The sequence below is a fragment of the Pan troglodytes genome, chromosome 2 (assembly GCF_028858775.2).
Source record: "Pan troglodytes isolate AG18354 chromosome 2, NHGRI_mPanTro3-v2.0_pri, whole genome shotgun sequence".
NCBI lineage: Eukaryota > Metazoa > Chordata > Mammalia > Primates > Hominidae > Pan > Pan troglodytes.
In genome coordinates, this window is record NC_086015.1 from 161,476,279 (window position 1) to 161,495,000 (window position 18,722).

General features: G+C 33.5%; 1 protein-coding gene across 8 annotated transcripts in view; it reads left to right on the forward strand.

Annotated features, from left to right (window-relative positions):
• Positions 1–18,722, forward strand: part of RSRC1 (arginine and serine rich coiled-coil 1) — a 438,867-nt gene that overhangs the window by 182,266 nt on the left and 237,879 nt on the right. For all 8 annotated transcript variants that reach the window (XM_054682322.2, XM_063806358.1, XM_516841.7 and 5 more), the window contains exon 5: positions 9,858–9,894. In XM_054682322.2, the coding sequence (XP_054538297.1) occupies positions 9,858–9,894 (37 nt within the window). The remainder of the gene's footprint in view (positions 1–9,857; positions 9,895–18,722) is intronic.

An 18,722-nucleotide genomic window follows, 5' to 3' on the forward strand; every position in this document is an offset into this window, starting at 1 on the left:
TTTCCTTTTTATGAACTTTCCTTGAACAAGGTCAAGAGCATGGGTTGAAGTGGGGGGTGATGGTGAATAGCTTGCATCTCACCTGCTAACTCCAAACAACTGGCCATGACTCCTTACTAAAATGTGTTGAGTTGCACCTGGCCTCAGTTGGAAAGAGAGTTGTCATTGATTATGAATGTTTGTCCTGCGTGTGGGAAGTACCAGATAGGTAGCATGTATCACATGCCCTTTCCCTGCCTGGATTGGACATTAACTATTTTATATACCATCTTCCCCCGGTATCTGTGGGATATTGATTCCAGGACCTACTGCACATACCAAAGTCTATGGATTCTTAAGTCCCTCATATAAAATGGCATAGTATTTGTCTATAATTTATGTATTATATCTAGATTGCTTATAATACCTATTACAACTTAAACGTTATGTGAGTGGTTGTTATACTGTATTGTTTAGGGAATAATGTCAAGAATAAAAAATCTGCGCATGTTCAATACAGATGCACGTTCCCCGCCGACCCCCCCCCAAATATTTTTGATCTGTGGTTGGTTGACTTCATTGTTGTGGATTCACAGATGGGGAGGACTGACTGTACTAGCCTTGGTTTGACAACACAGTTTTTAACATCTAAGGCATAGATACCATATTTTTTCTTGCTTTTTTTCTGTTGATGATGTTTATGTTGTTATTGTTTTTATTATCCCCTCAGAATTTATCATGGAGCTAAGGGAGCTCAGCAAATAACATTTCTGTTGTACTTCTTTCACCTTGACATTTCAAGTCTGTTTCTGCTATAATTTCTCTTGTATCTAAAAGACCTCTTTTATTGGTTCTTTTACATCAGATCTACTGATGACAAAATTTTAGTTTTCCTCTGTTTGCAACTGTTATCTAGAGCATGACTTCAGAAATATTGAAATCTCTTCTCTTTCCCCTGTAGACCCTTTCTGTGAACTCTGTTTACTTGACTGGTTTTAAGTGGCATAACTGATCCATACCAGCTTAAGTGTTCAGCTTCCCATTGGAATAAGCCAAGTGTGTATCATAAGTCCTTGGCTGTTTAATATATTTAATTTGAACTTGTCCTGACATAGTGGATGCTCACTAATATTTGTCTATAAAACTAAAGGATCTTAAAAAGAAAACAAAACACTTAAATTTTGTTACTATGGTAGACTTACCTGTGCAAATGATTTATAAGTTCTAGAGCTTTATTTATTACCGATAATAATCAGTCAGATCAAAACTACTTGTAAAATGCAAACATCTGAAAACCATCATTCTGAACTATAGTAACATAAGAATATTCATTTAGAGCCACTAATTTGCAAGGTGTTCGCCAATCAAGAGAAAAGTGCTAAGAATTCTAACCAAACCTGAGAAGCAGAAACTGAGAATTTCAGGAAGATCTTTGTAGATCAGAGTACTGACATTAAGCATTTTTAAAAATTGAGTTAAAATACAAAAATAGAAATTATTTTTGCTTGCTTTTCCCAACACTGTACCTTCTTGCAAATAGAACATAAGAATGTCCTTATATCAGGATATCTGTAGTGTTCTATTGGATACTAGCCAAAATTTATCTATCTTTCTATCTATCCATCCATCCATCCATCCATCCATCCATCCATCCATCCAAGATTTGATGTTTGAAAATGAGACTGACTTTCATTTATAGGTATTACAGTTGAAATGGATTTCAAGGCAATTAAGAAAGCTGAAAATTATATGAAGATTTTTTTTTTTATTTTGAAAGTGAAGTGCAGTCAATTGGTCCATTATTAGGCTGTTGTATTGAACCAGTATTTACTGAGTGACTTCTATATCATATGCTGATTATCTTGTTAATCTGATTTTGAATGTAAGGCGAGAAAAATTTGAGAAATATATAACTGAACAAAGACCATTAGTAAATAGTAGAGCTGAAATTAGAACTCAGCTTTTTTTGTTGTGTTTTGTTTTGTTTTGTTTTGAGATGGAGTCTTGCTCTGTCGCCCAGGCTGGAGTGCAGTGGCGCGATTTCGGCTCACTGCAAGCTCCGACTCCCGGGTTCACGCCATTCTCCTGCCTCAGCCTCCGGAGTAGCTGGGACTACAGGTGCCCGCCACCATGCCCAGCTAATTTTTTGTATTTTTTTTAGTAGAGATGGGGTTTCACCGTGTTAGCCAGGATGGTCTCGATTTCCTGACCTCGTGATCCGCCCACCTCGGCCTCCCAAAGTGCTGGGATTACAGGCGTGAGCCACCGCGCCTGGCAGAACTCAGCTTTTTCTTAGATTTATATTTTGCCAAACTTTTATTCATCAATAACATTTGATACATAACAAAATCTAATACATGTAAAAATGTTTTCATTATTGTTTGAGATGGAAAATGTAGATATGTAATAATGTATGTAGTCAGGCTTTTATAAGCGTTCAGTGACATCATGTAAAAATCCAACTCCTGTAGATTTTGCTTTATGAAAGAAAAAAATACAAAATTAACTATGATCTTAGCTCTTATATCCATAGAAAACTGCAGCATACTAATCTTTTAAAAGTAAATAATATGTTTAGTTCATGACAAAAAAATCTACTGTACATTTTTATTTTGGCCAGGTGCGGTGGCTCACACCTGTAATTCCAGTTCTTTGGGTGGCTGAGATGGGAGGACCACTTGAGGCTAGAAGTTCAAGACCAACTTGGACAACATAGCGAGGCCCTACCTATCTCTACAAAAAATAAGAAAAAAGTTAGCTGAGTGTGGTGGCACATGCCTGTGGTCATAGCTACTTGGGAGCCTGAGGATGGAGGGCCACTTGGGCCCAGGAGTTAGAGTCTAACTAGATGTTGCTACTGCATTCCAGCCTGGGTGACAGAATGTCTCTTAAAAAATTATTTTTAATAGTTAACTCAATTTTTCATAATTACTGTATATGTACACATTTTTACATAGGATAATACATTAGTGAGTGTAATTATATTTAATCTTTTATTTACCAAGGACTTGTTCAGTGGAATGACACTTTAATGCTACTCCAATTAGTTATGTGATTTATGGTTTATGAGTATTTTATAACTAAACCCTCACTGGAATTTTGGCTTGCTCTTTGAAATGGTTTTGGTTATATTTATTTTGTTAAGTTTCTACTCATCCCCCCAAAAAAGTCACTTTTCTTTTAGATCTCTTTTGTTTCTTAAATTTGTTTTTAAGTAATCACTTTTATAAGTAAATCCATAATAGATTTTGGATTGAGGTAATAGGGAATGATGAGAAAAATTGTCATTACTTTACTGGGAGAATCAAGTAATTTAAGTTATTTTCCTAAGCTTATATTTTGACAAATGTAGATGCAAAATATTGATAGTAAGGGAAATTGCCATCATCAGAAAGAATAGTATTTTTTCAAAATAAATATCATTATTAAGTGTGGCTCCTTAACCCGATTCCTCTAGACTACTAAAAAACCTGCATATTCATTGGTATGATTGATACTGTTCTTCTGTTTTAAGAAAAAGGTAAGAAAAGTCAATGACTTTCTGGTAAGACGAGATCTAAAAAATCTTAGTGTTTTCGTTTACAAATTTCTTAAGAGGACATAAGCTTTATTATAGCAATAGTTTTTAGACGTAGAGTATATTTCTTTTGGAAAAATAATGAAATTTGTTTGTAACAAAGGGAAAGTAATACCTACTTTTAATTTTTTTCTTGCCTACCATGGCATGATTGATACATGGCATCTTCTCACGCCTAAGATTAAAACTATCAGGTGCTACCTGGTTTATTTTGGACAACCTCAGTCTTGTCCCAGTTAGTTTTAAAATGTCTGCTTCATACATGTTGAGCCACTGCATTTCCTGCTTTAGAGCCTTGTGTTATGCCAACATTACTATCTGTGCTGCCTCAACTACAAATTGGATGAACAGCCTGTGACACTTTTTCAATATTATTACATTAAACCAAGTGGATTTTGATTGATAACCTAATATTCAACTAATGCAGAACATCAATCATGGCAAGTATATTAATTATTTAATATTGCAGTCTAATTCAGAAATCGATGTGCTGCATGAGGGGAAGGGAAACTCATGGTTCCCAGAAGATTTAAGACAGGGAATGATTAAAAAAAGACCTGCTGTACTCCTGTGTGTTAGTTCGATACAAATCTTTATTCATTTGCCAATAATCTCTTCCCATTTTCCACTTCAGGACCATTTTATCAGTTTTGAGACCTATAATTGAATTAAGTCTGCTTTCAGCACAGGGCAAAAGGAGTTGCACAAATATTGATGAAGTCATGACAGGGACAGCCCAAGAGACAGACCACTAAAGAGGACAGGTTTTATACCATTTGTTGTAAGATCCTTCTATCAATGTCTTGGATGTTGCCTCTCTATTTTTTCAAATTCATTGAAACTCTTAGAATCACTTTTAAGACTTTTGTGTTTAAATATCCTCCATCATAATAACATTTCTATAGTTTATTTTTTATCTTCATGTACATTATCCTTCTTACTCTTTCACAGCAACCTTGTGTGTTAGGTAAGGCAAGTAAGCCTCACATCATAGGTGGACAATCTGAGATTGAGAAAAGTTGGATTATTACTCAAGCTCACAGGACTATTTTGTAGTAGTGTTTAAATTTGAGTGTAGGCACTCTGCTTCTAAAACGAGTATTATATGTCATACTGTTTTATGTTGTATTTATGTACTCATGATACTTTACCTGTGTTGTTTTGAGGTGGTCATTCTTCCTTATCTTTCTGACCAAAGTAAAAGTAAAGAAAACTGATTTTCATGGAGAACTTGCTTAAACTTAGGTGTCCCAATGTGATATGTGTTAAGCTTTATGCATATGCAAACCTTCCAGATATAAATGAAAACTTCTTGGTTTATCTTTCCCTAGACTAGAATATACTTAAGTCCCTGACTCTCATATATGTATATATTACCTAAAATTACCTTCTTTTTATAATATATACATACATACCTATGTATACGTACATACATATGTATACATACGCATGTATACGTACATACGCACGTACACACGCACGTACACATGCGCACGTATACGCACACATGCGCACGTATACATGCGTACGTATACGTACACGTACGCACGTGTACGTGCGTATGTACGTATACGTATGTATGTGTATGTACGTACATATGTATGTATGTATGGGAGTAGGGGACTTAAATGTATTTTGTCATTAAAGCATTAAACTTGCTGCCCCAGCTTTCTTTTGGTCCATATTTGCCTGGTTTTATGGGAAACCTTTTTTTGGGAAACCCTTCTGAATCGTTTTGTATTATGTGTCTTTTGTAAATAATACATTGCTGGATTTTGGTTTTTTATCCAATCTGAAAATCTTTTCTGGGATTTCAATTCCAGATGATTATGGGTGAACTTTCTCTAGTTTTCTTTTTAGTTACTGATTACTTAGATTACAATAATTGCTCAATTCTAGGCCATCCTTTACTTGCCTTACCTTGTTGATTCTTCCTGAATTTATTTATCTTCTTACCTGCATTATATTCTTCAAGACTTCTTTTAAATGATGTCTTTGTGTGGTGAATTTTCTGAAACCTTGTATGCTGAGAATTTCTTTATATTTCTTTGTATTTAAATAATAGTTTATTAGCTATGTGTTAATTCTTGGTTCACAGTTCTTTTCCTGTAACACTTTATCTTGAGAGTTGTTATTACTCCATTGTCTTCTTGTCTTCACTTTAGTGTTGGGAAATCTAATATCAGTGATATTCTTCCTTTGTGTAGGGGTCTCCTTTTTCATTCCGGAAGCTTTTTGACTTTTCTCTTAATCCATTATAGTCTTAAATGTCCGTATAATATGCTTTGCTGCAGATTTTTAAACATCCTTTCAGCACTCTATGTGCCCTTTGAACCTGAGATTTGAATATTTTTATATCTGGGAAATCTCTGTCATTATTTCTTCAAATATTTCTTCTCTTCCATTTTTTTTAACCCTCCTTCTAGGATTCTCATTATATAGATGTTAACACTTCTACTCCTGTTCTTAATTCTATCAGTTGTTTGTCTTGTCTTTTTGCCCCCTCCCTATGTCTTCTGCAATAGTTCTTCTACCCAGTTTTCCAGCTTATTAATTCATCCTCTGTCTGTATCTATTGTATTTTCAATCCATCCTCTGAATTCTTTATTTCAAATGATTATGTTTGTAATACCCACTATCATATATTGGTTCTTTTTCATAACTTCATTTTCATACTTATATTTCTAAAAATCATCTCTTTGAAGATGTTATTATGTTTACATTCTTGTTTAGTTTATTCTGTTTTCTCTGGATAAGATTATTATTTTTTAAAATTCTGGTTTATACATCTTACAGTTTTCCTTGTGGGTTCATCTTTTTTTTTCCTAACAGCATTTAGCTGCCTTGGATAGCAATTTTAATCTAAAAGGAGGGGTAAAAACCTAAGATCTGACTTGTGCTTCTCCAGGCTAATTTAAAAACTAGAGTGGATAATCTCTAGTGTTCTAGTTTAGCCTCAACTACTTTCCCCATTGTGGCTCCCACACCCTCAAAAACAGTAAAAAAATAAATAACCACCCACACCCTACATATGTTCATGCACATACAGGCACCTGTGCCTTCCTCCTAATACTACTGTTTTATCTCAGGCAGCTACTCAGTGTTGCAAATTGCCTTGCTCTTTACATGGGTTGGAGATAGAGTGGGGCTGAATAGTACTGCTCAGAGACCTGAGCTGGTTGCTACTGACTCTGTACCCAAGCTTGTCTTGTGATTCAGATGTCATATCCTTAAATATATTGATTCAGTCATTGTATTGGGTGCTGGAATATAAAAATTAAAAAGACATAATGCATATCGCCAAGGAGTTTTCACTTCACTGGTGTAAGTAGGAAAGTAAATAGGCATTTATAAAATACTGTGATCAATTCTGTGATGGGACATGCCCAGAGTGTTAATGGAAATATATAGGAAGAATTCATCACATAATTTGTGGGACAAGGAGAAGGTTTCCCCAATTGAAGAATGGTTTAGGATGAGTCCTGAAGGATGGATTTTTGTTAGATAGGGAAGATTAGAGGAGGCTGGGAGAAAAGGAGCATTTTAGGTAGAGGGTGAAAGTGGTTCATTGGTGAGTGAAACCAGGTTAGTAGTTTGTTGTGGCTGCTGTTGTTACTTTTCATGTAATGTAGCTTTGACAAGATAACAGAGAGAATAGGTAAACTGCAGTATGGTAGGATACTGTAGATTTTAAGAAGAGAATTGACATGATTAAGTTTACATTTTAGAAAGATTTTGTTGTGTTAATGGAAAATGACATGAGACAAGGCTGGAACTACTGGCATTCAATAAGAGACTATTGCAGCAATTTAGGGAGAAAAGATGATGGACTGAAATAACATAAAAGTTGTGGAGATAGAAAGAAATAGTTAGATCTAATGATAATTAAGGTTGTTGGATAGCCAGGGCCCTATGGTTGATTACATTTGGTTACATTTGATAGTGAAGGAAAGGGAATGTGCCAAGAATGATGACTAGTTTTCTCTAAGCCATGCCATTCAAAACATTTTATAAATATCTTTTAATTTAAAGAATTACCTAGAAACATGGCAAAGCAATAGCCTACATTGTCTTTTTGTTTTAAAGAGCAGTTTCTTGTCCTCATTCTCAAATACAGGTATCTCAGAAAATTAAGTGATTTTCCCTAAGATCGTGGCAGACACAGTTGACAGCAAACCTACCCTGAAATGAAGCTATTTACAGTCTTTGTTTATCCCATTTTGTGTGGACATTAATATCTTTCTTTCAGAATTACTAACGTGTATGATGATGAGATGCTGCATCAGACCCTGCTGGCACCGTTGTATGACATACCTTAACCTTTCTAAAATCTGAAATATTCTGATAAAGCATGTCTAGCCTCAGCTATTTCAGATAATAAAGTATGGACTTATACTTTGAATCTGATCATTTTTGTTCTTTATATATTGCAATATTATTTTCTTATAAGAACCATTTTGTAACAATGTAGCTGTGCGAGAAAGCGAAGTAGATGTGTATTATATAGCACAGACTCTAAGATAGATTGCCAAGTGAAGGTACAAAACAGAGTGTATAATATGCTTCGCATAGAAGGGAGAAAGACACACACACACATACACACACACACACACGAGTGCATATCTTCAGAAGGATAAACCAAGATTGAGAACTGGGAGTCAGTGATGGGAGGAAGACTTAATTTTATTTTGTGTGTGTGTGTGTGTGTGCATGCTTGTGCACACACACATATATGTTGCCCTGTTCAGATGTTTCACTATATGTTAATACTTTTTGGTTTAAATTTTAAGTTATACAAATAACTATATTTGAATGTTCTTGTGAAAATGTAAAGATTCATTTGACTTCCAGCTCCGATAAATGCATTAATTTTATAATGATAAAGTATAAAATAATTATTTATATAGATAGTAGCCTTCTCTCACACCTTGCAGTAATTTATTCTTATCATTTGTCAGTAGGACTGCAGACATTAGAGATTAAATAATGAGTTTCAGAAACCATTAAATATCTAAACATTGAATATATAGTTTTGCTAAGATTGCCAGAAGCAGGAAATACAGAAGAGAATGGCTGAAAATTAGTGCTAATCAGTAGAAGTGGGAATTTACTCTAATATATCAGACTGGGCAGTGAGAGCAAAGGTTGGAAGCCATGAGTACAGTTTTCCAGCAGCAAATCTGAAGGGAATAAAAATGGAGAAATTTGGAAGCAAGACAAAGGAAACAGGTAAGTATATCTTTGGCAAAGAAAAAATAGAAGACAGAAATAGAAAAGAAAGTTGAGACCCCTCAGAGAAGTGAGGAGATGTGGGGAGAAGATTAAACATCATGAATATAATAATGTTGTTTATTGTTGGAGGATTTATATTAATAATTACTTTCTGCAATGTGGTAGGATTATAATTTCTTGTTTAAAAAGGTAATGCTTGGTACTTACAATGGAACTAAAATATTGCTTGATCAGAATGAGAAAAGCCAAAGTTCATTTGTCACAAATAAATTAGTACAGATTGAAATCAGAAAAAATTAAACTATTTGCCACATTTCAACAAATCTGTATTTAAATTATGTTTGCTACATGTACAGATACTTGTATTTTCAGTTCCATAAGCAGTCTCTTCTACAGTAAAAAGCAGGAAATTTAATACTTAAAATATATCATGATATTTGATGTTTATGTTTTCTTTGGTGATATTTTCTTTTTTAATATTAAAATGATTATAGGTCCTGATTTGTAGTGTGCATTAAATTCATAAAATTAATGACAGGAGAAAATAGGTTAAGATTTAGTTATTTAGCTATGTACTCACTAATGTATTCTTTATGTGTACATTCTTTTTATAAAAACACAACCATTGATGGATGGATAGTTGAGAAACCAAATATAATAAAATGTGAGTTATAGAATCTGGGTGGTGGATAGAATCTGTAAATTTGAACATTTTCATAATAAATGTTGGAAATAAACAATAATATAATAAAATTTCTAATAGAAAAGCTAGTGTGAAAGGAATACATATTGTGTGAAGAATAAAATGATGTTTGTGAGTTCTTTACATTTTTCATTGACTTTGAAAAATCTGAAACTTTTTTTAGTGAAATACCAATTTAGTGGTAAATCTGATATAAATTATCTGTTCACTTTTGATAAAAATTGTTTTGTCCTTAAAAACAGTGTTATGAACATAAGTAAATACATATGAAAAAATTACAAGGGTTTATAAAACATTTTTGAGGCAAACAAATTAGAGCAGACAAGGATTTAGCAACTATTTAGAACTTTTACTCTTCTATTTTAGGGAATCTGGAAACATCAAAGCTGGATTAGAACATCTGGTAAGTTCTAATTTTCTCTTGAACATTTGCATCATCTTTGATATCTGCATTCTAAATGAACACTTTTGAATGAGCTTTGAATACCTTGTATTGAGAAAGTCAACCATTTCCCAAAGGGTCAGCTTACTGTTATTATGTGAAGGCACTTACATTTTCATTTCTCTTATCATTTCAAGGGAATTTAAAAATTTTTTAAATTACTTTTTTTGATGTAGAGATGAAATAAAATGGATGACAATCCTTGGATTGATGCTTGCTTTAATTATAAACAAAAATTGTTTGGTGTAGAATTTTTGGCATATCTTGATCTGATGAAAACAAGCTTGTGTTTTAAGAAAAACACAATCAAATATTGCGTGCATAAATATGGTATGTTTTAGCAATTTAGCAGCTTTGAAAGAAGTGCACAGCTTTGTCTTTCCTGATGTCTTTGCTTTATGAATAATGCATTGGTTTAAACTACATTCAGATTTAGAATATAAAATAATTGAGATGCAAAATTTTTGGTTTAAGTAAACATTTTAGAGAAAAGTGAAATTCAAACTGATTTAGCATTAAAATCTGTTATTGATCAAAAAATTGGAAAACCCTTACAATTGTAATATGTTTGAAATTCATTGAACCCACTGTATTGAGTGTTTATTACAACATTAAGTAGTTCATTTAAACTGAGCGTTACAGAATCATCCTCTGGTTTCTGGTCAGATCCAAATGTTGAATAATTAATGGTACAGATTCTTTTGTAAATACAGTCTAAGTAGTTTTTTAATGCAAGACTTCATTCGTATATCATACTGTAGCTTTGTTAACTATTAATGTAATTTTGTTCTGCTTCCACAAAAGCAAACAGTAGCAAGAGACAGCTTCATTTTGACTTATAGCAGTTTTATAGTTAGAAGGAATTTTTGGTTTTTCTTTCATAGCTAATGGAAACTGAGGAAACCTAGACTTTTAAAAGTGATCCTAAAAATTAGAGATTAATTATTAAAAAGGAGGATATAATAGAAAATTTGAGCTATGTATTTGGGGATCAGAAGTTAGTAAATAACATGGTTATTTTCATCATTAAAAAATATTTCCTGAACCACTGTTTATCACTTCATAATAGCACATAGATTTAGGACATATGGACATCAGAATAAACATGTTAGTCTGTAACATCACATTCCAGTATCAGTTAGGGGCTTACAACAAGGAAGAACAGCTGTCATAGTGCCAATATGAGGTGTCTTTTATTTTTTATTTTTATTTATTTATTTATTTATTTGTTTTTTTTGAGATGGATCCTCGCTCTTTCTCCCAGATTAGTGTGCAGTGGTGCGATCTCAGCTCATTGCAACCTCTGCCTCCCAGGTTCAAGCGATTCTCCTGCCTCAGCCTCCCAGTATTTGGACTTACAGGTGCCCGTCACCACACTCAGCTATTTTTTTGTGTGTTTTTAGTAGAGATGGGGTTTCACCATATTAGCCAGGCTGGTCTCAAACACCTGACCTCAGGTGATCCACCCGCCTCAGCCTCCCAAAATGCTGGAATTACAGGCGTTAGCCACCTGGCCTGAGGTGTCTTTTAAACTTTTGTTGTAAATTATTATTTATTAAAAATACTTTATATTTACTTTGTTTGTGTTCTTCAGTAAATAAAAATGGCTTTGATGTTTTACTAGTTTAAATTTCATATGTTTTATACTTACTAGTAGCATCTCATTTTCAGTGACTATTTCACACATTTATATTATAATTTTATCCAGCAGTGGTTTTCTAGCTGTGCCTTCGGCTGCCCAGAAAGCTCTCCACAGCAGGTGGTACTCCAGACTTCCACTACTCACTTTAACCAAAATAGTTCCACTTTTACTTATTTTGTAAACTTTTGAACTTTTAAATAACATTTCATCTGAAGAAAGAGTACTCTGGCTAAAAATATTTTAAAACTTTTTATAAAACATAGCTACTCATTGAAGAATAATTGTATATTAATTATTCTTCCCTATTCTTAACACTAAGTTGTATTTCATTTTTACTTATGTCATATACCTCAAATGTATTTCAAAGATAAGCATTTTGGGAATGAGAGAGGCAGGTCATATACCTCAAATATGTTTCAAAGATAAGCATTTTGGGAATAAAGAGCCAGGACTAGCATACAGTTAGGTAGTAAGAAGCGGATGATTTGAATGCATTTTATCTTAGTTGTTTGAAAGACTGTAACTTGATGTTGTAATTGACCCACCAACTGTGAACTATTAACAATATATTCATCTATCCATCTGTCTGTTTATCCATCCATTCATCCATCTTGCATTGTACATTAATAATACTCATTAAAGTCAGTGATATTATGAAGAATACCTTTATAAACCTTTCTAAAAAGGTTCATGCCTAAAATGGAGCTAAACTCACAATTTATGGGTTGAGCATTAATGAAACCTGTTCTGTCTAGCATCTGTGGGCACCTGAGATTTGTGTCTCTCCCTTTCACTGCTGAGCAGATTGTTTAGAGCCTTCTAGCATAGATGTAGCTCTTCTTTGAATTGGCTGTATATCCAAATACAATTAGAAGTATATTTTTTAATACATCAGTGTTAAAAAATATATGATAATATTAAAATAAGAAAAGCATCCTGTACATTTGGAATTAATCTCTTCTTTGTGTAGCTTTCTTCAGTCTTTGTTTTTAAAAAATTATTTACTTAGATTATCATAGAGAGCATTGTTCTAAGGGGGTAAAAGCCAATATACATTTTAATAAGTTAAGAAAAATTATATTTGTCGCTTGTTATACTTGCTACCAGGTAACATATTTGCCCTGTTTTTGTACTATATGTTTATATGCTTTTCTTGGTATATAGTTATATGTAACCCTGAAAAGGGGAAAGCAAGTGTGGATCTGTGGAGAAAAGAGTGGGATAGGTGGACTCTTCCCCTGGAACCTCTTCAAGGACTGATTTCCTTTACTTAAGTTTTTTACAGTCTCTTAGACCATTGATTCAGCCTCTCTGTTTTTTTTTTTTTTAATCATTTCTTTCTCTCAATGTTGCCAAGTGATCCTGAGAACTGTCCTAGTATCTCATTCTCCTCAGCTTAATTTTTTAATAATGTACTGTCTAATACCATCTTATTTTTCTTTTCACAAACTTGTTCACTACCCATAAGGCCTATGCCTTTTTAAAGTTCTAGACTCAGACTTTGAAGGCTGTTGCTCTGTTATCCATTGATGATTCTTGTCTGATGATTGCAAAATATAGATTTTCCAATTCTACTGCTCCATCCATATTACAGCCAGCATTCTACAGTAAGGAAGAGCCCACCTTCCTTATTTTATTTATCTATTTATCAGGAGTAAGGACTCATGATTTTAATTTTATTAAATAGGTTATTGTCAGTTACTTCCCTTATTTATTTTGATGCTCAGATTGTCCCAGATTTATCAAGGGAGAATCTTTTCAAGGTGGCTTCTGGGTTCTTATAACAAGTGAGAACTCTGACTCCTAATAATGCCAATACAGTTACTCATTTGTTCAGTCATATAATACACATAAAATAGTTTTAGAATTGCTACAAGCATACTTTGAGTAAAACAACCCTATTAAAAAGAGTTCAAGATTTATTTGCAGTTCCCTTTCTCCAATGAATATAGTTATGTTATTCATTTGAAATATAGTTGCATTTATTTGTTTCTGTTTGCATTCAATTTAGGTGTCTTTGTCCCCATTCCTATTGATTTAATTATCTTTGGACATGTATGATGTTAACATACTTCCAGAGGTCAAAATTATACACAGTGGTATTCTCAGAGAGGTGTGTCACTCTCTTGCTTTCTAGCCTGTTCTCCTCCACCCCTTGTAAACAGCCAATTTTATTGACTTCTGGTTTATTATTAATCCTTTGTTTTTTTGTTTTTTGGGGTTTTTTTGTTTGTTTGTTAAACTGTGTGTGTGTATGTGTGGTGTGTGTATTCTTTTTTTTTCCTTTTTTTTTTTTTTGCTTAACATTATATCCTGGAAAAATTACTGTGTGTATCATTATATTTATTGTGTTTCTTTATTAAGGGTCTGAGATTTTAGCCTGCTTGCATGCCTTCCACAGTTGTATAGATGCTGGCAGAAGATATGAGATTCCTGGGTCAGAGGCAAAGTGGTTTATAGCTAACAGCACAACAGGTAGCACATGCTTCACGTGTGCATAGGTTTCTCTTGACCCTCAGGTTCCAAGAAGTGATGCTGCATACTCAGTGGATTTGTGTTATAGCTCAGTGCCTATAACATTTTTTAAGGCTTAAAGGAAATGAGTGAAAACACTGCTTATAATGTTGTGCTTAATTAGATTTTGTAATGAACTTAAGAAAATAATTTTTTTAATTTGATGAATAATCGCTTATAGATGAAAGGCCTTCTGATAATGACCCCAGGGTTATGTCTGTTATCACAGAAGGGTTGAAGGAGTGGAGGTGGGTGGTTATTAGATGTTGCTCCTGACTTTTTTATTTTTTTAATGCTGCTCCAAAGTTGTAGAAAGTTGACTCTAAGTTCTTGTTCTATCAAAGGATGCTGACTCCATGTTTTTTTCTTTTTTCTTCCTTTTTTTTTTTTTTTTTTTCCTTTTTTTTTTTTGAGATGGGAGTCTTGCTCAGTCTCCCAGGCAGGAGAGCAGTGGTGCAATCTTGGCTCACTGCAGCCTCCACCTCGCAGGTTCAAGTGATTCTCCTGTCTCAGCCTCCTGAGTAGCTGGGACTGCAGGCACTGGCCACCATGCCTGGCTAATTTTTATGTTTAGTAGAGACCAACATGATTTTACCATGTTGGCCAGGCTGGCCTCAAACTCCTGACCTCAGATGATCCGCCCTCCTCGGCCTCCAGAATGCTGGGATTACAGGCATGAGCAACCACGCCCGGTGACTCCATGTTTTTTCTTCCATTATGTTTTAAAGTTCTGGATAATGTAGTGAGTAGTGACACTTATTGGACTACTGAATGGGGATTAAAATGTTTACTTTCAGCTGGGGGGGTTTAATGAAGTCAACATGTTTTTATTTTTCCAATTAAGAAAAAAATACAGGAGATAGAACCTTGCCATTTGATGACAATACAGCTATTATTATTTTATAAGCAAACTATAAAAATGATGCTATCCTTTTCTCTTGGGAGAAGGATTTAGATCAGAAAATATTAAGTTGAGCTGTATGAAAAATTACTTTTTTAGGTCAAAATAGTTTTGTGGGTTGTTTCTGGCTTGAAAGAAGGACAGCTGTGCTATGCCCCCTTTGGCAAGGAATGAAATGAATTATCCTGATCAGTATGATGTTTCTAAAGCTTCCTTTGTTCTCTTTTCTGAAAAGTCAAATAAATAGAAGTGGCTTGTAGTAACTGTACAGGGTGATCTGGGGCAGTGCTTCACCATCTTTAATGTACATATGAGTCACCTGGGATTCTTGCTTAAAGCACATTCTGATTCTTTGGGTCTGGGGCACGATTTGAAATTATGCATTCCAACAAGTTCCTAAGCAAGGTTAATGCTGCTGGTTCAGTGACCACCAGGAAGAAAAATACATTAAAAGGCCTTAAATTGAAAGACATGTGTCCAATGAGGAAGGCCTTCTGAATCTGGTGAAGAATCTAGATGTTTTCATTGTATTCATTGAGTATTATTCTGCAACCTATGAATGATTGGTTGGGTGTTCATAAACCCAGGGGAAGAGGTACTCCAAAAAGTTTATAGAGGGGCAAAAAATTCATCTTATCTTGCAAGAGTAACAGACATTTGTTTTAAAATTTTTGGTTCAGATGTTAAGTTGTATTTTTCAGGACTGGAGTTGGACACTAGGACTAATAATACCTTGTTAAGCTTTAAGTGGGAAATTAAATGAATGATAATACATCTTTTAGTGAAAAGAGTTACAAGTGTTTACAGCTTTAAGTGGGATTTGTTTTCTATTAATAGTTGAATAGCAAAAGAACTCTGGAGCCATACCTGTGGGTTTTGTCTCTCCACAGAGGTCTCATTTATGTTTCTTATATTGTATAACATTTGAGAGTGATGTCCTACTTGTCCTTGTGGTCAAGTAACACAGTCTGACCATTTTAAGTGTTGAAAAGCAACTGTCGTTAATAGTTTGTTTAGCCCATCAGTGGTTTATAAGAATATAGTTCTGCTTGCCAGAAATGTAGGCAGGCCCATTGCTATTAGGTATTCATCAATAACTATCAGGTTCCAATAAAAGCCCTTTCCTTTCTGTTTTAGACTATTTTACATAGGACTTGAAAATCAAACTGCTGTATTTCGGTTTTCAGACTAATAGTTCTATTTAACACAAGCATAAACACAGTTAATGGAGCATTATCATACTTTTGGGGATTCAGTTAATATACAACATGAGCTAGAAAATGCAAAAATAGATTGTAAACTCTAAACTTTTGTCTGTAGCATTTTAAATATTTCAGTTGTAGCTTCATATTTTCTTACTGTGTTCTGAAAATATGTTTTTGACATTTGTCTAAATGAGTTTAAGAATATATTATCTCAAAATGCACTGATGTTACCTATATACTCAATAAATTTATTAAACACTGATTAAAAATATTTATTAGCTCATGTCACCCTTGAAGGATGTCAGCATAATAGATACCTTTCTCCCAACATTTTAATATATTTTTCTCACCTAAGACAATATACATTTGAGGTTTAGGGTGAAACTGCATATTAAAACAGACACTTTCCTCAAACTGTGATCATGAGATGAAACAGCATGAAGTTTTTCTTCTTTCTACAAGACCAATTCCATAAATCTTTCTCTTTCCTTTTAACACACAGTGCATCCTATGAATGTGTGCAAATTGAAATACCTTTAATGTGGATAAAATGTTAATGTCATATTACTGTCATAATTTCTTAGGCAGTTTACAGATCTTAAATCTGAGGACTGGCATATAATCTAGTCATAAACAGTGCCATGTCAGGTGATCCTTTTCTCTGATACATTTTGATGAGTTACAAGTTTATTGAAAATTGCTTCTGTAATAAATGATTAATATTGTCCAGTCATTCAAATAGCATGAACTTGGGCCCTTCTCTGCCCTTCCCCAATCCCTCCTTTCACCCTCTAGAGAAAGATTTGTGTGTTTTATTATAAGGCACAATGTTTTTTAAAATGGAGGGGAAATGGTGGCAGGCTAACGTTTTAAAAAAAGGACAAGATGTCATGCAATTTTCATGATATTGTTAATAGTCTCAGAATTATGTTTAATATAGATAACTTTTTTGACTTTTATGCACCTGAGGTTATTAAAGCTTTTTAAAGTAAAACTAAATATTCTAAATGCATTAAAGTAACTCCCACTTCTCATTACTTAAGGGTCTGAAAATCAGACCTTCTTGAAACTACTGCAATAACTGAATATTGTATTCTTATTTTTGTTTTTTGTATTAGGGTTCAAAACACTGTAGGCTTACCTTCATTGCAGGGCATCCCATGTGGTACCTAGCAGTTATTTCAGGGGCTTTCTTGGGGTCTAACTTAAGTAACTGTAGAGAGAGAACTAGCAACAGGGATAACATCGTTGCTTTCTGTTTCTCCAATCAAGGTATTAGGAGTTAAGATGGAGAACGCCTTTGCCACAGTGCTATCTTTAATCACGCTTATTACCATTTGCCACTGAATAATAGCATCGGTATTTAATTTTAACATACACAGCCTGTTTATTTTAGGAAGAGCACAGCACAAGGAGTCAGAATATTGTGATTTTACTGTGTGACCTCTAGAAAGGCACACAACTGCTCTGTTTCACTTTTTTCATTTTCCCCTTACTCATAGCGTTGTTAAAATAGTGTGTGAAATTTATCAAAGCATAAGACTTTTTAAAGTATATCATTATTTTTGTAGAGAAAGAAAAAATTGTAACAGTTCCAGTTAATGTAAGAAACTTTAGATAAAAACAATATCTTAATTCCAGTATACTCAGAGCTAACTATGAGAACATTTTGTCCTTTATCTGTTTATATCCTTACCCTTTTAAAAACTTCATTATATACTTTTAAATATTATAAAGTACTTTAATACATGTTCATTGTAATATGTCAAAAAATTGATATATAAAAAAAAGATTGCATCTTTTCCTACCTGCCATCAATCTTGTCTTAATAGTTACCACTCATCTCCTGTATCCTTCTCTGTTTTCAGGCATATATATGCATATATTACTTAGCTTTTTTTTAACTTGTAAAAATACAGTCATACTATGTATGGTATTTTACAACTTGGACTTTTTATTTGTTCAGTGCTAGATGCAATATGTATACACACACATGAAGCTGGTTTTTGCTGGAATTCTGTCAAAATCTGGAAGTTAATACTATTACTATATCATTTAAAGCATTTCTAGGGAAAATTTGAGGACCACGTAATTTGTCTTTTATGGAGTCAGCACAGATTCAACTTTATTTTTACTTTGGTTACCTTGATTACAGTATGTGTAAGAATAGGCTTATGATAAATTTATTATAATCAATACAGGAAAGAATGGGTTACTTTATATAAGAAAATCCTATCTCATAATTGCAAAAAACAAATAAGCGAAGATGATTAGATTAGAAAAGGGGCTTGTGACATCTTTAAAATATTATTTAGATTTATTACAGACTAGTATTTTTAAATTTGAAATTTTGACCCAACTCTTTCTGTAACATTTTATTATAATCTTCAATTTTGGTAGTGACTATATCATATCATCGTATTATAGTATAATTTCTTTCCTTGTTGACTCTACCTTTTAAGTAAATATTCAGCTTTTTATTTATTTTTTGACTAAATTATTCAGCATCTGCTCTTGCAAATGTTGT